This window comes from Kryptolebias marmoratus, linkage group LG15, assembly GCF_001649575.2.
Source record: "Kryptolebias marmoratus isolate JLee-2015 linkage group LG15, ASM164957v2, whole genome shotgun sequence".
Taxonomy (NCBI): Eukaryota; Metazoa; Chordata; class Actinopteri; order Cyprinodontiformes; family Rivulidae; genus Kryptolebias; species Kryptolebias marmoratus.
In genome coordinates, this window is record NC_051444.1 from 14,651,619 (window position 1) to 14,674,804 (window position 23,186).

At 41.7% G+C, this 23,186-nt stretch overlaps 1 protein-coding gene across 5 annotated transcripts in view; it reads right to left on the reverse strand.

The window, feature by feature from the left end:
* zgc:158464 (uncharacterized protein LOC791139 homolog) overlaps positions 1–23,186 on the reverse strand; it is an 83,122-nt gene that overhangs the window by 14,004 nt on the left and 45,932 nt on the right. For 2 of the 5 annotated variants that reach the window (XM_025007529.2, XM_037979845.1), the window contains 2 exons: positions 10,906–11,124; positions 1,224–1,370 (listed from right to left, as the gene is read on the reverse strand). In XM_025007529.2, coding sequence (XP_024863297.1) covers positions 1,224–1,370; positions 10,906–11,124 — 366 coding nt within the window. Of the gene's footprint in view, positions 1–1,223; positions 1,371–9,297; positions 9,397–10,905; positions 11,125–23,186 lie in introns of all 5 variants that reach the window. The other 3 variants (XM_017423649.3, XM_017423650.3, XM_017423651.3) reach the window with 3 other exon arrangements.

A 23,186-nucleotide genomic window follows, 5' to 3' on the forward strand; every position in this document is an offset into this window, starting at 1 on the left:
CCCTCTTTTGAGCCAGCCTGGCGTATGTAAATAACTCTGTGTTTAATGTATGACTGATGTCTTTGTGTGCAAGTGGGGGTCTGCAAACACTCTGAGGTCAATAGAGAGCATTACAACTGTATTCACAAGAGTCACAAAGGGCATCACCCCCCCCCCCAACATGTGTCTGCCACATTGACCTTTGACCTAAAAAGATGTAGACTTGGGTCTTACTTGCTGAGACAGAAAGAGGATCACTTTACAGCTGGATGCCTATTTGAAACCCACTCCAGCCAAACGGGGAACCAGAACCTTTCCCATGGATTTATGGACATAAATCAGCTCCTTGCCCTGTCCTCGCCTATAGCACACAGTGGTGTCCTCTTACATGGCCCCACTCTAAGCCTTCCCACTCTGTCAGGGGAAATCCCATTCCTAGCATTAGTTCTGCAACATGTCCTTCTTTCCTCTGGATAATTAAAGCAGTCAGAGTGTGACTGTGTTCAAGACTTCAAAAAATTACAACTGATATCACTCCGAGTTAAAAAAAGAGGGGGATTACTTGTCTATTGTGTCCATTATGATGATAAATATGGCAACGAGTCAACAACTCAAGTCGCGCCAAATGAGTCTGACTTTTTTTCTTCACATAAGGCACTTGTAGTGAACAGCAGGTCAGAGGGACATCTGGGATGGTTATGAGTATGTTGACAAGAGGAAATGGGGGTCACAACAAAAGGCAATTATGCATGCAAAGGCAGTTCAGCACAATTAAAACTAATGAGGCTTCAGTTTTAAAACCTGCACAGGAGTTAGTGATTTTCTGCCACATGTAATCCAGATGGAAAAGTGCAATCACTACAGTGCTAATACCCAAAGTCGTGTTATTCAGTGCATCTCAGAGATGTACCCTTTTTTGGTAAGTCACCAAGGGGAAAAATCCAAGCTAAACTCCTCCAAATTAACATCCTGTTTTTATTTAATTACACATGCTTGACTAGATGGTTCTGATCATCTCCAAAAGTAGTTTAGAAGCAAAATGTAAAAATGAAAATTCTGAAAAAACAACACAACCCCCCCAAAACAAAGCAATAAATAGACATACAAGGAAGTAATTAGTTCCTAGAGATAACCTGAATTGCTTAAACGGATGGACGGATGGATGGATGGATGAATGGATGGACAGACGGACTGAAAATGGGTGGGGGAGAATAATGATAAAGACGCTGGACACCAACACCCACCATGGTGGTGCTGGTCACAGCTTGTCTGTCCTGGCGACGGCTGAGCTGTCTGGGAAGGAGACTCTAGCTCCTCCGCTGGGGGAGGGATGGTGTTGAGTTGGCCGACAGGAGGGGGCCACGGTAGATCCTTGATCACTTTAATCTCTACTGCAAGGGTCACCGAAGGAGAGATGAAGGAAAAGAGAGGACAACAACAGGCAACAGCAAAGGGAGTGAAGAAAGGGATGCAATGATAGGGGGGAAAAACAGAGGAAAGAGAGAAAAGGTACAAGTGGTAAGCAAGAAATCCTGTAGATATGAGCAGAACATGCCAGGCTTTGTGGTAGAAAGCAGGGTTAGACTGTCATTAAAGAATCAACAGCACCTGGAGACTAGAAAAGGAAGGAATAGAACAGGACTGAAAAGGAAGTGAGGTTAGATTTAGAAGAGAAATTGGAGTTATTGGTTCCACATTGGGTCAAGTTTCAAGTGTGATACTGACTTACAGTTACAAAAATGATCCAAAGGTTTTCCTGTTAAGCTTTATGCTGAATTAATAGTTAATGGTTTAGATCTTTTGAAGTGGGGTACAGTGGAAAGGGTATGGACAATTGTTATCTTAGCTGTTGTAGACTGTTTTTGAATTATGTCAATTTGGAGAAACAAGCCAAAACCAAAGCTTACTGTTGCTTTTAAACCGATTCCAATCTCAAACATCATGCAAATACTATGTCATAAACCTTTACACCACCAGCAGTTGTGTATATTTCTTGTGGAATAAACATGTCAGATAAGATATTAATTGCTTATGACTTTTCCACAAAAACCTTAATTCACAGAACCTGGGTTATCACTTGAATGTGGAACCCCAGCTTCCACTAAAAGGATGGACATTTTACAAGTTCCCTTCTTTATTAATCTTAGACCCAGTCTGAATGACATTTAGTGTATCCAGAGATAACTAAAAAATGGAAAACAACTTCATATTCTTTCAAATCTAATTTATAATGATGTGTAATGCACACCTTAATAATCCAGAGAACCAATACAAATTATATGGTCTAAAAGTGCAAGCTACAGACAATATCTGGTAGAGTGCAGCAGCATACACTCTGCTGTTACTCTGACCTTAGGCCTCTATATTAAGATAAAGAGCAGCACAGATAATATCTATCACTGTTATGTACATTAGAGTAATCCATTCAGGCCATGGACACCACACAGGCTTTACCCCTGAGATAATGTATGCCTCATGTCCAGACGAAACATTAGCAGGATAAATCGAGCAGCCCTGCAGTATCACATCTGTTTTTAACATAAGGCCAATTGTTAAATACCTATGAATACAGAATGAATGAGACGGTGAGGTGAGGTTGTTATTTTTATTCCAAGAGGACCTGTGTCAGAGGCCAAGACTAACAAATAAATATGGTCGAGCAGTAATGGTTTTGGAAAGCTACTGTACACTCCTTTGAAGGTTGGGTTAACACAATTTTACAATGGTTGTCCAGATCTCAATAACCTTCTACCAATGTGAGTTTAGGACTATTAAAATGCCACTGTCCATGGTGCTGGAGACCTTACAACAGGGCATAAAATGTCATCAGCAAAGCTGCAACACAAATCTACAGCCATTTCAGCTTTGTGTTCTATGGTTTAAAGAAGGATATATAGTCAGCCTGTTTTAGTATCCATCAAAGTTTCGATTGTTTTGTTGTGTGAATATGTCATGAATATGTCAGATTTACAGTGAATTATCAGTTTTGTCAGACATTTTATTGTGAGGACAGGATTATTTGACTGATGATGGGGGCAAACGGGAAAAGGATCAGTTGGTTGATGTAAAGCCTATCCATATCTGGAACTATAAAAAAGCAGCACCCTGTCGAAACTGTCAAGTAAATCCTGACTGACAGCAACAACTCTGTCAAAGTATCTGCAGAGTTCGTTATTAATCAACACAAAACCCTAGAATTTTTAAGATTTGACAGTTAAACTTTTTTTTTTTTGAATCCAAGGAGTGCAGCTGACTACCATGTGACCAGATATTGTTGGCACACAGGCTCATTTTCAAGCAGAACACAAACATGACGTTACAGATTTGTGTATTTTCCACTCTGCCAAAAAAAATGTAGCACAGTGATTTATCCAGGACATTTTAATGAGAAGCAATATCTGCAAGATAGATGAAGGGGGAAACTGGAGAATATTCAATCCGACAAGCAATTAAAAAGCTGGGCTGGGGTTGTCAGGGGGCTAATCTAGAAAAAAAAAGTGGTTGCAGGGAGGAGGCTGCTTGCTGCCCCATTATGATGGGAAAGGTGGTGCATTGGAGGCAGAATGTCAAAAACTCTGAATGATAATATAACTGCCGCAACTTTGTGGCGAAGTGGGGGACTCTCTTGCTATGAGATTAAAAGCCACAATACTCATTTCACATTCCAGATTAGCGTGTAATTGTTTGGGGAGCAGAAGGCTGCCTGAACTCTGCAGCCTCACTGTGGGGACAAGGAGATGATGTGGGTGAAAGTGGCTCAGGCTCACTTGTTTGCACAACTTCATAATGCAATTTAGCGCTGTAGAAATAAATGAAACTGATTCAAGGTGAGGCTTTCTTTAAAAAAAAAATAACTCTGGTTGCATCACTTTTTATTGGACTGAGAAGTATTGCAAGTTTCCAGGTCAGCAGTTCTGTTTTAAAAGTGTTTTTTATCCAGTTTTTAAATCATTTATTTTCATTTTATCTTTTGAATTAAGTCAAAAATACTGCAGCGCCAAATGAGTATTTCTGAGCGGGGATGTAAAAAAAAATCCAGTATGTTTTGATGTTTAATCAAATTGCATTGCAATCGACAGGCCTCGTCTCATCTGCATAATACCCAATCCATATAAACAAACAACTCCTTCTGTTGATTTAGGAAAGAAGCTTATTAATGATTACGAATCGACAAATCATCTGTCGCTGAAGTTGACAGCACAAAATTAGCAAGTGTTAGGAATTTAAATGGGAAAAATTTGCAATCAGCTTTATGTTTACTGCTTGGTTTGGATGAATGGGAAGTTGTTTGCTTCACAGCTACCTCGACAGTCCAGTTCAACCTAAAAAAAAAAAGTGCAAAGTATCGAAACAGTAAACAAACAAAGGTAGCCTCTTAATCCTGCCTCCTCTTAGTTTTTCCTGGCTCTACATTTAAATCCAGGTATTTGTTTAGCGGAGCCTTTTATAAGCTCATTCATCGGTGTAAATAGTGCAGCACCATAAATCAGCAGCTATGCTTGTTTTCACCATTGGCATTTAATTTAGTTCTACTTAATTTGGTTGGCTAATTGCATGCATATTCACAACAAGCTGGAAGACTGTAATGTTTACGCTGCGTATTATGAGCAGAGGAGCTCTGCAAACAAAAGCAGACCCTCCTGAAAACATGTTTGCTCCGTCCGCAGTCAAATTATTACAGATAACAACGATGTAATGCTCCGGGGGAAGCGAAATGCCACCTCATAATTCTCTGCACACCGTTTCCGTCACATTATACGGTCCAACTCCTTTTCAAAGGCGCAGATCTATTTTGAAATATGGTGTCTTTGTATTTAAAAGAAAGCGGTGCCCAGAAAATGGGTGATGGAGATGAAATGACAGCAAAGTCTTTTTTTTTTTTTTTCACCCCCCTCGTTCCTTCATATTGAGAGAAAGGGAGATGGGTTACTGACAGCCGGCCAGCAGGAGCTTCCACGGGGCTCAAACTGGTGAAGCGCCGTTTTTGAGCTCTGTGACGGAGGGTTACAGTGCTGTTGTGTGTGGCCAATGTGTGCAAGTAAAGATAAGACCAGTGGCAGCGCTCTGAGGAAGACGGCAGGAGACATTTGAGGCTCGTGAAAGAGGGCTGTCAGCAAGGTTATCAGCGGGGTGTTGCAGCTCAGGCCAGGAGGACGAGGCAGAGCTGCACTTTGATGGACAGCATAGAGAGAAATTGGACCAGGCAAGTGGAAACAGAACCATGGCACCCTCCAAACAGCTGGCTTTAACCCTGAAGGAAGCCCCCAGCAAACGACTGTGAGCGAATCAATTATTTATTTTAGGATATTAAATATAAGTCTCATATTTCTGGATCATTAAGCCCATGACGATTCATTAAAAAACCATGAAGCTCCCTAAGACCTGGGGAAGAAAGCGACAATGCTGCCTCTGATCTCCTGGTGTTAACAGTTTGAGGTCCTGCTGGCCAGGAGCCAAGCGAAAAAAGGAGTTTCTAACAGAGGGCAGGAAGATTCAGTAACAGTGGTTTGTCATCTCATTCCTGTTGTGACAAGGCTCAGCTTTCCAATGATGGGTTGTCCACACTGGGGGGGGCGGGTGTGAGACTGAGAATATGTACGCGCCAACAAAATACACAGGCTGACAGACGCGAGCACACCTTCTCTTGACCTCACCTGCAGGCACTTTATATATAGTCAAATTGTAATGCGTCTTCTACACTCTTCACCTCCAGACTCATCCATCACCTTCCGAGCTGCCAGGACGGAGGCAGGAAAAAGGTTGTGGCAAGTGCAAATTTTCAGTGCGGGGTGGAGGGGAGCAGGGATGAGTGATTAACCAAACCGCAAGTACACAGCCTCCAAACACCCTAACAAGGCAGGGAATTTACATTCCATCGCATACCTGCCAGAAGACGGTCCAACTGTGAATAATAACAGCAGCCCAAATGTTGCGAAGAGGCGAGCATGTGGGGAGTGATGGGTACAGCAATGGGGGGAAAAAAAAGGGCAGCAGAATGAAACATTACTCTGCTCCCCTTCCTCTATCATTAATGAAGACAAATCGTGTTTTATACTGAATGTGTTATTGTGTTAAACCATGGCGGGAGGGTGTAGGTTGGGCGTAGAAGTAATTTAATCCTTTTTTTGTCTTTAAAAAAAGAAAAACAAAACAACTGATTTATTTTTTTAGGACTATGCATCTTTCTTCATTAACTGCCAACAATTTGTGTGGAGACACTTTTATTCCCCTTGAAACTGTCGGAATATCAACTCTGCATGTTTCAGTGTGTACAACAACGAGCTTTTAGAAAAGAAATGGTGAGCATCAGCTGTGAGATGCTTCAGAAAAATCAAGCTGAGGAACTTTTTCCCCTGTAGAAACCTATAAGTGCATCAAGCTACAGTTAGTCTGACGTTAAAACAGGCCGGCTGCCACGAGAAATGCTTGAGTCAGGCATTATACTGCAACCTGATAAGGTCTAACTGCTGCAGACTCTGCAGCGTCACTACAGCCGAGATAAAAATGAAGCAGAACATGAGCTGACAATCACTGTGGATGTAAACAAACTCCCATTCAAACGTATTACCCTCAACAGCCAGAGCTTCATCTTCTGTGTTGAAATAGCACAGGAAAAAAAAAACTGCAGTGACTAAAATATGAATACAAAATTTTCAGATCTGAACGTTTCCTCTTATTCATCAGAACACGGGGCTTCAACAACCTTAAAATACTGCAAATATCAGAAATAAAATGGCTTAAGTTGGTATCAACTAAATCTAAATCTCTCAGGAATTGTGATATTTTGAAATTAAAAAAAAGAAAATACACTTGTAACAGGCACATTAAAAATAACTGATTTGCAATTAGTTTAATGTTTATTGCTATAAAAATGAAAAAAAAAAAAAACTGGGGAGAAAGGTTTTATAGCAAAAAAAAAGTAAATTCAAAATGTGACTTATTTGGGATTCTCATTATGTTTACAAATTCTTATTCTTGTTTTAAAGGTCATGCGAGACGAATCAGCAGAAACTGAATCATATTTAGACTTGAGCAGCTGGTTGCGAAACAGCTGATTGCGAATTCTGCGATAAGACCCAAGTTACTCAGGCTCGAGTTGACTGATAAAAAGTGCTCGGAGCAGTAAGATGGGGGACGACTGGTTCTCACGAGAAGCTTTCATGCTGAAGCAGAGACTACGCTCTTCACACTGCAGCTGAGATGGCTGCAAAGATCAGAGACTCGGGTTCAAGAACACAAGCTTACACCCTCAAACGGCAGAAAAACTTTCTTTAAAACCCCTTGATGTCTGGATTCAAGGCTGGTCTACGCTGACACCTGCAAACGCAAACAAGCCTGTGTTGACAAGGCTTGTCCCAGAGACATCGCTCTCCTTTTTCTTTTTTTCTTTTTTTCTAACTTTCAAATAGTGGGGAAATACAATCTGTCTGACTCAAACACCTCAGTGTGAATATGTGCAATAAATCACGTCAGCTTTGCTCCTTTTAAAAAAAAAAAAAAGGTAATCTAAAGATGTGTCGTTTATTCCAGGCCAACACTGTGACATTCAAGGGAAATTGCATTAATCAACATCAAAAGAGGAGGCAAGAGGAGCAGTGACCTGAACAAACGCTTGTCGGAGCTGCTTGTTAGGAAAATAATCAGGGAGAAAAAAGGCAAGAAATTAAGAATTTAACATTCATTAATCACTGGAAGAGAGATGAGCCACGTGAAGACGGGCATGAAGTCACGAAAGCATCGGAAACCCTGAAAGGATGATCCGTGAGGAGATGATTACATGATTATACTTTTTTAAAACATACAGTATTTGCGAGTTTTCTCCCAATGAAAGCCAGCCAGCTGGTCTGGATCGTGAAACTTTCAAACTGACGTGAAAATCCTTCTCTGGACTCTGAGCGTTTCCCTGTGTTCCTGCTCTGTGTGGGGCGAGACGTCTCACTATCTTTATGTACTGCTGGCTGGTACAGAGTGGTACCCCCTTCACTCGCAGATATGAAGTAAATACTCCCTTAAGCCTCTTTTTCTCCCTCCACAAATGAGATTCATGAGCTTGCAGCCATTCTAATGCCACGTAAGGGACTGTGCACACACTTAATGTTGATACTAATTACAACTGAATCCTTCTATCAGTCTGCTGGTTGCTGAGCAAAGAATGTTTCATTGATCTCTTAATTCTCCAGAATAAAAAAAAAAACCTGATATATTCATGAAGGACGATTTATGTTGGGAATGTGCAAATGTCTGAGTGTGACTCAAAAGTTGCTGCTTGGCTTTAGACTTCTGAAGCAGGGCGCAGTGTTTCCATCTTTATACACAGCAAAACACCAGAAGTCCTCATGGTTGATCTCCATCATGTTGTACTCATTGGACTTTGATAAATTTGCAACAGATTTTTGTTTTCAAAGCACAAAAATAGAAAATCATTTCTCATAATTAACTAGACAGGCCAATAATATTATAAAAGAGTGTTTTTTAATAAATTCAGTGATAATTAGAACAAAATTATTTGATTGTTGATTTATGATTCATTGTTTACCGTAACGTTATCAGGCTATTAACAGTTTTTATGCTCTGAATCCTAAATGCTAATTTACAGTTCATAAACAGAAGATAACTTTTTTCGTTGACCTTATCTAAAGGGATAGTCGACACTTGGGTCAGGGAATAAATGGAATCCTTTTTGTAAAATGAAAGAAAAGGCAACCAATCAATTCATTTTCCTCTGCCTGCGTGTGTAATTAAATTCACAGTCAGAGCCTGAGTAAGCAACGAGCTGTGCCGTAAAAAAGCGTCGGTGATGTGTTCTGCGTGTGTAAAAGGCTGCAGAGCATGTCAGTGTTTCTTTAACTTCGGTGTTAATCATTCTCTTGCTGCTGCGCTCTTTAAGCAGGAGGAGTGCGTCACCCCCACCACCCCTTCGTCTTCTGAGCAACAGCGAATGCTAATTGCACTTGCTACACTGCTAAAAGGCTAATATGAAGTGTGTTTTTTTTTCTTTCTAACAACTGGGCAATCATATAAGTAGCGTCTTGATAATGTCAATCAAATTAGGAGATATTTTAAAGCATTTTTTCATAAAATGATCACTTCAAGACTTAAATGTTAACCCCCCCATACGCACACACACACAAACTAAATGTAATTAAGTGTAGAAACTGCTTGAACCAGTCATTCGAGCACAGCTTTTTTCAAGTAAAAAAAAAATTTAAAAATCACAAGTTCAAGCATCAGTGTCAATTTTTAAGAACATATTTGGAAAAAAAAAAAAAAAAAAAAAAAAAAAGAAAAGCCCAGCCCCAGCCCCATCTCCATCGGTACCTGTGAGGGATTTAGAAGTGCAGTCCTTTCTTCTGTCGGGACCTGATCCAGTGCCATTTACAGAGCCCTCGTAGCTAATGCAGTCATAACAAAGCAGAGCTGTTCAACGATAAGAAAAAGAAATATATATATATATATATATATATAAAGGAAAAAAAGGGGCTATAAAATAGAAAAGTTAAGGTGGCTGATTTTTTTTATTTCTCTCAGTTAAAAGACTTTGTATTGAAGAGTTTTGTTTCATTTTGAAGTGTATTCTAAAACCATAGGTTTTTTTTTTTGTTTTTTTTTTAAGGAACAGCCCTGTTTAATGTTATGGCTGTGTTAGCCATGCTGAAGCTCTGAGATAACAGAGTCTACCTGCACCTACATGCACCTGCGTAACCAATCATGCCCCCCGCCCCCCCTCTCCCAGAGCAGCAAAAGGTATCAACTTCGTTTAAAGTGGCAGGAGTCGGATCAAAACAGGCAAACAGAAGCCCCGGACACCTGTGAAACGAACGCAGCGGATGCATTAACAGGGAGAAGGAAGAAGAAAGGAAGCCTAAACAAAGAGTTTAAAACAGCAGCAGAGCTATCGCTACCCTGACAGAGACTCACGATGACATTTGTTAGAGCTGGAAAAAAAAAAAACAAGCACTTGGATTAGTAAAGCAAAGGAGACAGATTTTGGGTTAATTGTGGTAAAAGGGAGACGTGTGTGAAGAAGCCCTTACATGAAAACAGCCGAAAAGTAGAAAGTAGTCTGTCATTTGAAATAAAACTATGTTTACCAGCCAAAGACAATTCTAGAGGTAAAACATCCTTAGGTTTATCAAAAAACAAAACTAAAACAAACATTAGATGTTTATTTTTATAGCCTCAACTCTATTTTAGTTCCTATCTTTTTTATCAACTTCTACAAGCAACATCTTAAGCTGGATTCATACGCAAGAAGTGAAGAAATCTGCTCTAGCGGACGCCGTTGCGTGACAAAAAATGATGCCATTTTGTTTTTCTAGGAGCTCCGAGAGCCCACTCGTTCTGTGCGCAAGGTCCGAGCAGGACCTTTTCCCTCAGGGGTGTGCATCAGCTATTGCGTGATTGGTCAGAACTTCGCTGTGAGCATGTTTATGTGGGAAAAGCAGGTGAACAGCAATGGAGTCCTTTCGCTTCAACTGCTCAGCTGAGGAACAGCTGGTCGAGGCAGTTAGACCGTACAGCCATTTTTACAACTGTTCCAGCAAAAACTTATAAAGCTATAAAGATGGATACCTATAAAGATTTCCTACGTTGGCTCGTTATTGTGAAACGGTCTGTCGGAAACGGTGGCGGCCTCTTTATGACAAATTAGCAAACGCCAAGCAGCTTTCACAGTCTCGGTCTGGATACCAAAAATGTCCATTGGTGGTACGCGAAGCAAAAATCTGTAGAAGGACAGAAGAGTGGAGCGCCGCCCCCAGGAGGAGGGGCTTCCCTGGAGCTCTGTGCTGCTGTCTTTTGTTTTTTTGTAGAGTATAAAATGTCCTTGCTGAAAAGATTGTCTCACAAGCATGCAAGTGAGAGCAGATTCCTTCACTTCTTGCGGTGTACGCTCAGAATCGCTTTATGACACCTTGACTCTCATACCTGCAAAGGCTTTGGAAATCCTCTCCTTCTTCCACTCCCAAGGCTGGTCGTACTCCTCAGGGGGTCGCTCGTCATCCTGGGGCAGCCGGCTCTCTCTGGGGCAGCGTAAGCGCTCGGGGTCCGAGTCCCCGCCGTTCTCGGCTGGCTCGTACGGCGTGTCGTACAGGGGCAGCTGCTTGACGGATCCTTCCTTAGGGCCTCGACCACCAGACCTGATTTCTACAACGAAGAAGAAGAAGAAGTACTGTTTGTTACTGTTGGGTTTCCAAAAAATAAAAAATTTAAAAAAAAAACCTTGCAGCTTTAAACTATTAAAATGCCCTTTTTAACGTCTAGCTTGAGAGTGCTTAAGATGGTAGTTTTGTTGAAAACAAAAATATATAATTTAGGGTTTCCACCCCACATTTTGTACTTTATGGAAACCCATATTTGTTTTAGTGATATAAAAATATTCAGGTAATACATCAGCAATACTCTGGAAAAGCAGAATATGTACTGAGTGATGAAAGTTTACTTTATATGTGAAGACAGTAAGAATAAAGCATGAGGGCTGAAATAAAAGCAAATATTCCAACAGCATGGAGACACATGGCATCACTGTCATGATTAAAAAAATAAAGATCTAGACAGAGTCCTAAATCTGCACTTAAAAAGACCAAAACTCAGCACCAACCGCTGTCTTAATAATGAAGAAGATAACTTACGCTTTTTATAGAAAGCAAACAAAAAAATATTTTAGAATATATATGTTTAGATAAGAGGAACAAAAATACACATTTACAAAGCCTGCTCTGCAGTTTCAAGTGTAAACTCCTCAGAAACACTGACTTGTGCCAATTCTTCAAAGTCAGAGAGCCAAGGGAAGACTCTAAAGGCCAGAGAAGAAATTACAAGCACGAAAACTCAACTTGAAGGAAATTTTATCTATCATGGTGGCTGTGCAAAAACAGATGTGGGCCTAATGGCTTTTCACTTTATGCAATCTTCACACAGCACAGAAGGAAACCCACGTTTAAAAAAAAAAAAAAAAAATGCTGCAGAAGAGTAAACAGTTTCTGGACCTTTTCCAGATCTCTGGCTTATCTGTGGCTGGGAGTTTTGAGCCGTTCGTGTTTACTTTTTTACCGTTAACATAAAAAGGGAAAAAAAAAAAAAAATCTCTACAAAGATAGGCACCTCCTTGAAGGATTTCTGGCCGCTGTACCGTATGAGATATTTAAACCATGCAGGAGCCAGGCTTATCTCCGACACTTCAAAGGTGGTGTAAAAGGTGCTTACATGAGAAATAGAAAGTGCATTTTTTTTTTTAAACGTGGCGTTAAATGGGTTTCTTAAATACGACTCAAATAAACTTTGCCGTATAAATACTGAAAACGAAGCCCAGAATGGCGATTCAACTGTGCATTTATATTCTTGTGGTTCCGTTCATGTTATAAATCTACTTAACACGACCGGACCCAAACTAAGATGCACTCACACCCCTCCCACCCCATGTAAGCAGGTACAACAGACCTGACTGCTAATGAAGCATCGTGCCCTTGAGAACTCTCCTCCTTTTGCCCTCCCACCGCCTCCTCCTCCCCTCTCCAGTCTCCCTCTACTCATATGAAGTTGTTAGCAGCACACACCCTCTCTCCTGGCCCACATGAAGCTGTTAGCGACCAGCGCCATCACAGAGCAAAGCAATGTGAAGAGAATGAAATATTATGCCACACTGCTGCATAATTGCCTCTTAACCCAAGGGAGCTCTTGCGGAAAAATGAGCAATGCTGTTGAGCCTAATGGAGCTACCCGCTGCTGGTGGTGGTGGTGGTGGAGGGGTGGAGCGAGGTGAGGCTACAAGGTCTCGTATCGCAGTGTAATCCTGCACGAGATAAACTTGCAGTCTTCGAACGCAGCAGTTAAAAGTCTTCTTATTATTAGATTGCGGCACGATTAGGAGGCAGCCTCTCTGCGAGGAAACAAATAACTCCACGAAAGGGTGAAAGTAGCAAACAGACTGTCAAAAAGAGCAAAAGTGAAGGGGGTGGGGGGGGGATATAACTAAAGTTATATTGTTTATGATAAACTGCAGCAGGGAACTGAAACACAACTCATACTCTGTAAAGATCAGCACCTCAGTTTGAAAATAGCGGCCTTGCTGACCATATTTTGTCTCTCACTCTGTATTCCAGTCATTTCATTGTTTTTTTCTTTCTTCCAACATCCCTTCCTTCCTCACTTCCATCATTTCTGCCGTTCTCTTGAGGCGTGTTTGCAAACTGGGTGGGGACAAATCTGTCCAGGCAAATTACAGCGATTGACACAACTGTGGGGTTGTATGTTGGAGCGCAGCTGCAGTCTGTCTTCTGTCTTCAACTTCTACCCTCTTGTCAGGGGTCAGAGGTCAAGCAGCACACCCTCCCTTAATGTACCATGTACCATTCCCTCCCAGGATGTCCTGGAGTTCCTTTCCAGATGCTACATTTCCTCTTTTCTTACTCGTTACGACTCCTAAATTCATGGCTGCCAACGGCGTATAAAGTCTGATTTATCTCTGCTGTCGTCACCCACGTGCTGAACGTTAGAAATGCCAGCCACAAGGGAAGAAGACAGTTCATGGATTTCTCGCCAACTTAAAAGAGTGCACTATTGCTTCGAGTATTTTTTTCTTTTTAAAAAGCAATTAAACTCAGATTTTTCAATGAATTTTCAAAAGCCACAGAGAGCATTCTGCTAAGAACCAAGCAGCAGCATTTAAGCCTCTTTTCTTTCCTTTAAAAAGTCAGAAATGGTGTAATTTGATGAGGACTTTCTTAAGAGTGTTAAAAAAAGTAGTGAGAACTATAAAGTGTGAACACTGTCAACAGATTCTGCATGTTTCAGTTTATGAACTAAACATGAACTGTAGCTAACAATTTGAGGATATTCCTTAAAAAAAAAAGAGCCCTCCGGGGATATAACTATGATGGAGCATGGACAGGCAGAGATCTCTGGAATAAATCAAAGAACATTACCAGCAACCAATCTGGCAGCTGCATCCTGCTGCACCAAACGCCACAATCTTCATCATCCAGAGCACTCCTGTCTCGATTGTTCCCGTTTTCCGATATTGCTAACCACTTGATTGCATTTAAACGAAAGAGGCAAACAACTGTATATCTGTTTTGAGCGTAACCCTCTGAACATGTAAAGCAAAACGCGTTTATCTGCAGCTCGGGTTAATACCAACCGGCCCCTGCTTTCTGAGACACAGAGAATGGGCTTTCAGGGGCACAGGGAATATTGGGATTTGATTGCGAGAATCTCCTGTGGACTAGTAAAGGATTAAATGTAATTGACTTCACACTCCTGGACAAGAAACAATGGACAGAAAATACCCAGACTTCAAGAGCTTAAACTTTCTTCCCAACCAATTAAATCCCTCTTTAAACATTAAATATTATTTTAGGTAGCTAAAGCATGAGCAAGGTGAATGTCAGCTGTCAGAAAACACAATACAAAGGTTACACAATACATGTTTTAGTGTCTTGAAAATAATAAATGACACTGAACATTCACTTGTATTCACATACTTATTTCTAATATAATGCAATAAATGGTAATTCTAAAATGTCCTTCAAAGAATGTCAGAAAAAAAGCTTTTCCAGGCTGATTTTACAACTTTTTTTTATTAATAAATTTAATGATTAATGGTTTTATAATTTCTCTGCCCTTGATTTCATTCTGTCAGATTGCTCAGGTCTGAGCAGAGTGAACAGAGTTCGTCTTGTAAAGGCAGGGCATTTTGAAATTTATCAGAGGCCATCTATAGATGGAGTGTCAGTCAGAGAGCTGACGGACAAGGGAAAGTGCTCGCTCCTTGACCCGTGGCGGCCCACCGTTAAGTGTCATTCAGCTTGTGAGCAAAGGCTGAGAGAGGTGCTCCCAACAGACCTGCTGCAGAAAAGTCAACAGAAGCAAGACGTTAACCCCGTCTCTCTCATGCTCACATCCTAATCTGATTTTGATTTCAACTTCATGCCTCATTTCGTTCTGAAGGATCAAAACATAAACAAAGTCAAAGACTAAAAGAATAAATTAGAGCTTTTCACTTCCACATTCCTGGATTTATCTAACATGTGGTATCAGCTTTGAATGCACGCCATGCTTCAGCAGTTTTTTTCTCTTTTTTTTGGTAAACATGTTTGTCCATCTCTAAGGAGGACATGTGTCTGTGGGCTGCTGTGTCTTCCGACGGCCGAGGTTCGTCCTGTCCGCCGTCTCCTCCTCGCTCCTGGCTCACTCTGCGCCAACGCTTGCGGTGGCTATACACTGAAATCTGTGCCTGTCAGACATGTACGTACGTATGTGTATTTATAGGTAGACTGCAAGCCAAGAGTCAGACCGGTTTTCTTCACTGCTGGTCCAGGGAGGAGAGTATTTTGGGGCACTATTTTTAGTTTCAGCTTTCTTAGAAATGACTCTCTCAGTCAGAAGCCAATTTCTGACACAAAGATGAAAGAGTTAGATGCAAGCAGAGCCACAGAACTTAGTCATCTTTATGTATTAATGAGTAAATTTATCTGAATGGTAAATTTAAAAATAATTTGCACTATGGTAGAAACAATGTTAAAGCTAAAAAGTGCAACCGGGTCCCTTAAATAGCAAAGGCATGGTTGCGTTGGTGTGTGTGCACTTCTGTATTGGTGAATTTGTTGTTTCAGCCGATGGCCCTGGGGAACAGAGACTAAAAAGGGTCTTCCACAACACAGTGACATGTATACGGATTCATTCCCACACTGGGCCAGAGAGCAACCCTTAAGAGGCAACATAAACAAAGCAGAAAACAAGAGAGGAGGGCGATGATGGAAGCCAGTCAGACAAACTAACGCAAACAGAGAGAGAGAGAAAGGACAGAGAGGCGGCGTCAGAAAGAGACGACAGGGAGGGAGGAAAACACAAAACATACTGACAGAGGAGACAGAAAAAAAAAAAAGGAGGGGAGGAGAAAAGCGGAGAATTAGAAACTGGCAGGTGATGCAAGTTTGTCACAGAAGGAGAAATGAACAAAGAGTCCGTGGCAGGAAGTCAAAGAGAACGACAGAAAAAGAAAGTGGAGAGCACAAACACAGGGAGTAATAATCAACACAAATCTTAAGAACTTTCACTTATTTACGAGGTTCGGTAATTACAGGTCAAAAATTCAAGAAATGTAAACTTTATCTCTTTGTGTCTCTTGAAAGGCTTGAAAACAACCATCACTGCTGCTCATCGGTGTCTTACCATCCAAGCAACAAAAGAAGACCCACACAGCAGTCATTTACTCATCTATCCGAACACCTTAAAGTCATCAACACACTAAACAACATCATCCTGAACAGGAATCCTCTCAGCTCTTATCCAGATATTTCAGTTCAGGTTAAAGTAATGAAGAACTGCCAGCTGGGAGACAATGTTAGAGAATCGCAGTGCTAGCAACAAGTAAGAAACCAAAGTGAATCGTGACAGAAAGAGGGCAGTACCAGAACAAAGACAAACTGAAAACAACTCAGAGTTTCCTGTTATTATTTAAAGGGCTGCTAATTGACAGAATCTGGCTGTAATGAGCAATTAACTGGATTTGTTGTTTCTAACAGGAGGGTGTAACACTGCAGAGTGACTCTCTGTGATTTGATCCTGCCTCATTAAGTGACACTAGCAATACCTCAAAAATGCAAATGCTTGTTCACTGCAGGGCTACTGCATGGACGGCGTCATTGATCCTCTGCAAAGCGCAACTGCAATTACAGCTCTTTAGGACTGAGGTGAAAGCTCATTAATGGAAGATGAATTGGGACAGCGGATTGGAAAGACGCCCATCTACCTACACGAATCGCAGGATAGCCCTCACAGCTAACCACAGCGGCTTCCGAGAGAACAAACAAAAGCCGAGAGGTGCACCGGCATCGTCACGCGGCGACAGCGAGCACAGATATGATTAGTCATTCGCCGTCGCCTTCAGTTGAACTGCAGCAATAGAAATTCCATTTGGATGACAGTGGAGCACAAAGACAGTGGCATCTTTTCTCAGCACACACAGAGAATGACTTAATGTGAGGCTGTGACAGGCTGCTTGGATGATGCTGTTGGATGCAGACAGCCTCGGAGCCTTGTGGGAGCGGAGCGATTTTCCTGCAGGCTGCAGCTCAGAGCTGTGCTTGTTCTGTAGCTATTGTTCCAGCGCCGAGATAAGACTGGCGCTGGATTAGAGGAGGGTGCACCCAGAGTTCAGGTTGTGTATAGCTGGGGAAAACAGAGGGCTGAAAAGCAACCGGTCTTTTTTAGAAAGAAAACGGGACGGAGAGACGAGATATAAAAGGAGCACAGGAGAAGGAAAAGGAAAGGGAAGAAAGATGGAAGTCCATTGAGTCAGTGGGCTCTTGTCCTGATGCCTAATCTGCCTGGGTGGTCGCAGGGGAGGGGGACAGAGGAGGCTGATGACACGTGGACATGCCTATGATGAATAGCCACTTCATGCTTCCACACCAATGGGGGTCAATAGCCCATTAATGGTGATAGGCCTCCAGCAACAGTCAGCAAAGACCCACTCGCACCTCTTCCTGCCTCAACCTTCAACCAGCTCACATTCCCCTCAGGGGGATGTCAAAGCTGCTCATTCCACTATTCTCTGCTGGAATGAGAAGAGCAGAGAAAAAAAAAGTGCAAATACCACAAAGCAGCATTCCAATAAAGACATAGGTCGAACCGGTGTCATGAATATGAATTTCAAGCAGTTATTTCTATTTTACATTGAAGTATTATATAACTAGATATTGTCAGAAGCTGTTGGAGGGAAGTAAACTTGTAATCTTAAAGTGAAAAAGCACAACTTTGTCCTGTGCTTTGATTTACAACACAAAAGGCAAACTGTAAAGGCTCAGAGACACAAGGCACAGGTGCACCATTCAAGACTTTATCCACTTAGAGAAAGAAATCTTATGACAAACAATGTTATACTTGTGTCTTTTTTCCTTCCTTTTGAATGATAATCTGATAATGTCTCATTGTAGCAAAACAATGAAGACAGAAGCTGTGACCTGATAACTCTGAGGGAAATGAAGTATCACTTCCGAGCTGAGCAAAGCTGACACTTTGTCACTTTACCCTTCTTGGGTTGTCTCTCATTAGGACAGATGGATGCACGCTGAGATGAGACACTTTGATATTTTATTCACAAACAGGGCCATAAACAACTGACGGCACCGAATTACTTTGGATGTTTAACACCATACGACACTGTGACCTCAATTTTACTAAAAGAATATTCAAAACTAGAAATCTACACGATTTGAAAGTACAGCTACATAAAACTGATATTCTTCCCCTACATCAAATTTATGGCTCATTATGGGCCAAGTCAGTCTTATATAAAGGTGAAACTGCATAAAAAGAAGAAAAACAAATCAGGCAAACAGCAGAAAAATATGCTGAACCTTCAGGATAAAAGCGAAGGAGACAGGAGAGGCCAGAATGCTCAGTATTGATTCGTTCCTTTTATCCAACATGGTTACTTCTGCTGGAGCACCACTGTGACCTGTTTACCATTCCTTCAAGTCTGGAGGACGCGCACGGCCCTTGGGGAAACGTGCCTCAGAAAGGCTTTGGCAATGCAAATAGTTACACAAGAGGCGACCAAGGCCCTCTGACGCGCGTGCTGTTTTGACCTTCATCCGAGCGCCGCCTCTTGGTCAGCGCTTCCTGCATGATTTTACATGCAGAGGGTAAATAACGCAAAGGTGGATTACAGCCGTAAGCTGCTAACAGTGTTTACATGACCGAGTGATCTAATCCCAGCTTCTGAGCAAATGAAACACACGTCCGCCAGCAGATTAAAACGACCGACCAAACAAAAGCGGCACTAACAGCCGTAAGAAAAGAAGAAAGGTTAAAAATGTTTGCCCTTACAGTTCATCCATTGACACACGTTTTGTGAGCAGCTGCAGAACACTGGAGTTAAATTCCAAAATTTGTACAATTTGATAAAAGTGACATCATTTTGAAGATTTTTTTATTTTTCCAAAGCATGCTATAAAATGGAAAGACTGAAAGGAATTTGGCTCAAATAAATATGCAGCATTCAGAAAACAAACTTTCCACTAAAATAACATTTGATTTAATGCATCATTTAATCCGTGTCTGCAGAAAAATCCAGAAGAAAACTGTCACACAAGTGGCTCCAACTGTATATTATCGGCTGGGGTAAGTTGTTATTCATTCCTAATGTTCCTCCCAGTCACATAGTAAATATGAGGCATTGCTCAAAGTCTGACATTTATTCAGCCAATCTAACTATTAGATGTGAGACCAAACAGTCAGCCTCAAGACTCATTCAGACACAGTCAGAATGTTTGACTAAAACTTGAGACAATGTTCAATGTTGTTTGAGCTATCTCCAGTTCATGCATTTCCCCCAAACAAAGAGCATCATAAAATCCTTCCTTATGCAGAATGACGAGTCGGATACACTTGACCTCACTGCTGCTAGTCTGAACAACATCAGCCCTCTCCGATCCCCGTCTGTCCACGTGCACTAACTGAGCTGCACAGGAGTCCACTGAACCAACGCCTGTCAGAGTGTGTGCGCATGTTGCTGTGTTCATTGTCTGTTCTCTTCAGCTTCCATTACATCAGACATCCGACAGCCCGAAGGAAAAAAAAAAAAAAAACTTCTGATAGACTCCTTCGGCTTTGTCCAACTTGATTCAACCTGACAGGGCAGATGGACCAGTGCAGAGAGGAAATATGACTGCGCAACGTACGCTCTCATGTGCAAACCATCGAGAAAAGGTTTGCCTTCCCAACCAATCCAGATGAAGGTAACACGGAGCACTATGAACAGATGCACTGAGAAGTCCTCATGTAACATCTTTTTTTTTTTTTTTTTAGTTTCTCCAATGTGTCACCGCACACGCCTGCTTTTTGGCACAAAATATGCAAATCAAGCTCCTCGCAGACGCAGCTGAGTCCAGACCGGCCCAAACACAGCACAGACTGGGAGAACGAACGCAGTAATACGGCAGATGGTGATTTGCATGATTTTCTTCTGCAACACCGTGACTCTGAGGACACAGAAGATATTCCACTTGAAAGCAGCAGGTCTTCGGAAATACGGTACATGCTTCTAAGATACATGAGGATGGAAAATTGTCTGAGTGCAAGAAAGTCTCTACAACAACTTTTTATTTCCTCCATAAGCCTTGGCTTTTGATTTTTTTCCCCTAAGCTACTTAATTGATGTGTCATACCACATCAAAATCAAAATTCTAGGTCCCTTCCTGGTATTCAAGTCAATATTTGATAACACTGCGTGGCATGATGCATGATGTTTTTTTTCCGACGAACACGTTTTTTAAATTTGATTAGCTCTTACATGGCTTACTGTTAATCAAAGGGCTTTAAAATTCATGGGGAGAGTTTACACATCAATAGTGTTCAGCACCTGCCCCAGAGGAGCAAACAAGACAAAACAACAGCTAACGGGAAGGGGAAAAAAAACCCCAAAAGGATGTCATTTCGATTGAAAAGGCAAGAACACGTTAACACAGTTATCAATTTTTTTTGTTTACCCAACTGAGGCTGATTCTGTGGAAAGAGGGGGAAAAAAAAGACAATTCCCAGCAAGAATGAATGGTGTAAAACATGAAACCAAATTCAAAGTTCAACACAACACATAAAGCTTACTAATTCAAATCGTCGACAAATCTGTTGCATTTACACTGATTTGAAAGCAGTCCCACAAAAGCCAGCTCATTTTTTTCTTAACGAGTCAGACGCAAAACAGAAATTCCTGAAGACAATGAATGCAAATCGACCTCAAGAGTGCAGCGCAGAAAATGAGCTCTTGTAAACAAAACTGATTACCCACAAAACAGAACAACAAAACAAGTTTCAATGTAAACCTTGACTAAGCTAGTTTTATTGCCAACTAATGAGCAAACACAGAAGTTCATAAACTGCAGCAGTGAGACTGCTGTACGGGCCTCTGATTATTATTGTGTAGGTGTCGGCATTAAAAACAATTTCTGTCCTATTCCTCTGTGACTTCAGATGGAAGAGGTGCTCTTCCAACAGAAGCATTTAATGAAGAAGTCACAGACATTAGCATATGTAATTTTAAAGTCTATGTGTTTATGATCCCTGCAGGAAAAGGGATGGTCTTCCCTGGACGCAGGATGCTGGTCGAGGTTCTGCACAGAAATAAAAGAATATATATTTTCACCTGCATCGTCTCATCCTGCTTGAATGATGTTTTGACAGCAAAATTAGGATTAGAGCTGGGCATATGAATTCTGAAGCCTCAAACCTCATGACACAACATTTTAAACTACATCCCTGTCAAAATTGCTGCGCTGGATGGAGAATCTGGCATGTGCATGTTCTGCACACCAACAGACCCAGTCGTAAAAGAAACTATAAAATGCCATAAACATAAAAATTTTGCTTTACCTGCATTTATTATCACTCATTGCTTTAAAATAATGTTGATGTCAGTTTTGCCAAGCCCCATGCTTGAGTTTATGATGCCTCCCTGCTGGCCTGGCCCCAGACATGTGATTACAGCATGTCACATGGGCTTCCTCGCCAATTTCGCCAGCAGCAACAAAAGCACTAGTTGCTCAGGAACCCACTGCCACACATCCATCAGCCCGCTGGCCACTGATTTTTATAGTTTTGAAAACACCACAGACACTATGGCTGAGCTCTGCCAGCACGGTGTTTTTGGGAAAGGCAGCGTCACTACTGCAGAGCAGTTATTACCAACTGACTGGAGAAATGCATGGCAGTTTCCCCATAGAGTATCTTTGGACCATGCAGTTAAAAGTCACCGGCAATCCAGTAAAAACACTCACGCCAATAAAACTGGATGATGCTGAGTGAGTAATTTTTGCCTCATCTACTTCCCAGATCCAATAACATGCAACTGCCATTGTGGAAAACGTTTGACGAGAGCGCCAAGCTATGCCTCATGCCGCTGACAGAACAGCGGAGACTGTTGTAACAGAACAAATAATAAAAAAAAAAAGAACTGCTTTTCTAACAGGCATTAACGGACAGCTATGCAGTTGCAAGATTAGGCTACAAAGGTTTTTGTGTTAGAAATATATGCTCAAAATAAAGGGGATTTCCTGTTTAAACACAATTTAAGAGAGATAAAGGAGACATTCTAGGCGGTGAACATGAGGTAAAGAAGAGCTCCGTCGCTTCATTCATTGTTTCCCTCAGGAATATAATGATCATCCATGAGGTTTGGCTTCAACCTCAGGGAGGAATGCCTGCGTCATTCCCACAATCTCGTTTACGAAATGAGGATGAAAGCAAAACAAAGAACCCGACCATGGAGCCAAATGAAGTCTGTTCTGATACCGGATAGGGCATGTATTATCACAGGGTTCTATACAGCTGCCGAGCTGGGTTTTATAAAGGAAGGCCAATGTTTATTGAGGCTGCATACGTCACACAGTATAAAATAAATACCACTATGCCTGTTTTACACAGTAATTATTCATCCACTCAAACATGTGGGCATAAACAAACACTAAAAATCTCCTCTGCAGATGGTAAAACCGTCTATTACCAAGGTTTTAATATCACATAAGAGCCTCATGAGGCTGCATATTTGCTCACGGACTGGTATTCAGCCATACAGAGAAACAGCAAGTGGGTAGCTTCTGGATTCCTCTCCTCCTCCAGCTGTGTGGGCGATTACCGTCATATAAGTCAAGAAAGGTCAGCTGGCCTACACACGTATATGAGACCGGATGTTACATTTATGCATTGAACGGGACAGAAGACTGACACAAACGTATATAAGGTAGTACACAAGCAGTATACCAGGAGCTGACAAGCCTGGGCACACCCGTGGACATGTCAAACCAGGGCAATAATACTCCCTTTCCTCAACCTCTCTACAACGTGCCAACAGTGGGCTGACAAGACCCATACCGCTCCAAGCTGCTAACACATTCCTGCACCTGCTGCCTCCCTGCCGACCGCTGCTCATCCGTTTTCTTCAGGGAGCACGCACACACTGGATTCTACTCTTGTGAGGTGGCTGAACGTCGAGCAGCCACAATCCCTCCGCTATGCGCAGTTGTGCCGTTAACCTCTGACAAGTGCAACTCTAACTCGGGCTCCCTGTTTTATCCAATAAATAAAACATACTCGTGCTGAGTGGCAGACAGGAAATTAGGCAGATGAAGAAATGGTAGGAGCAATCTTCAACAACTTGGTAGAGAGTACGAGATGACTGATTTATAAATTTGGAGTCTCATTTATGTTCA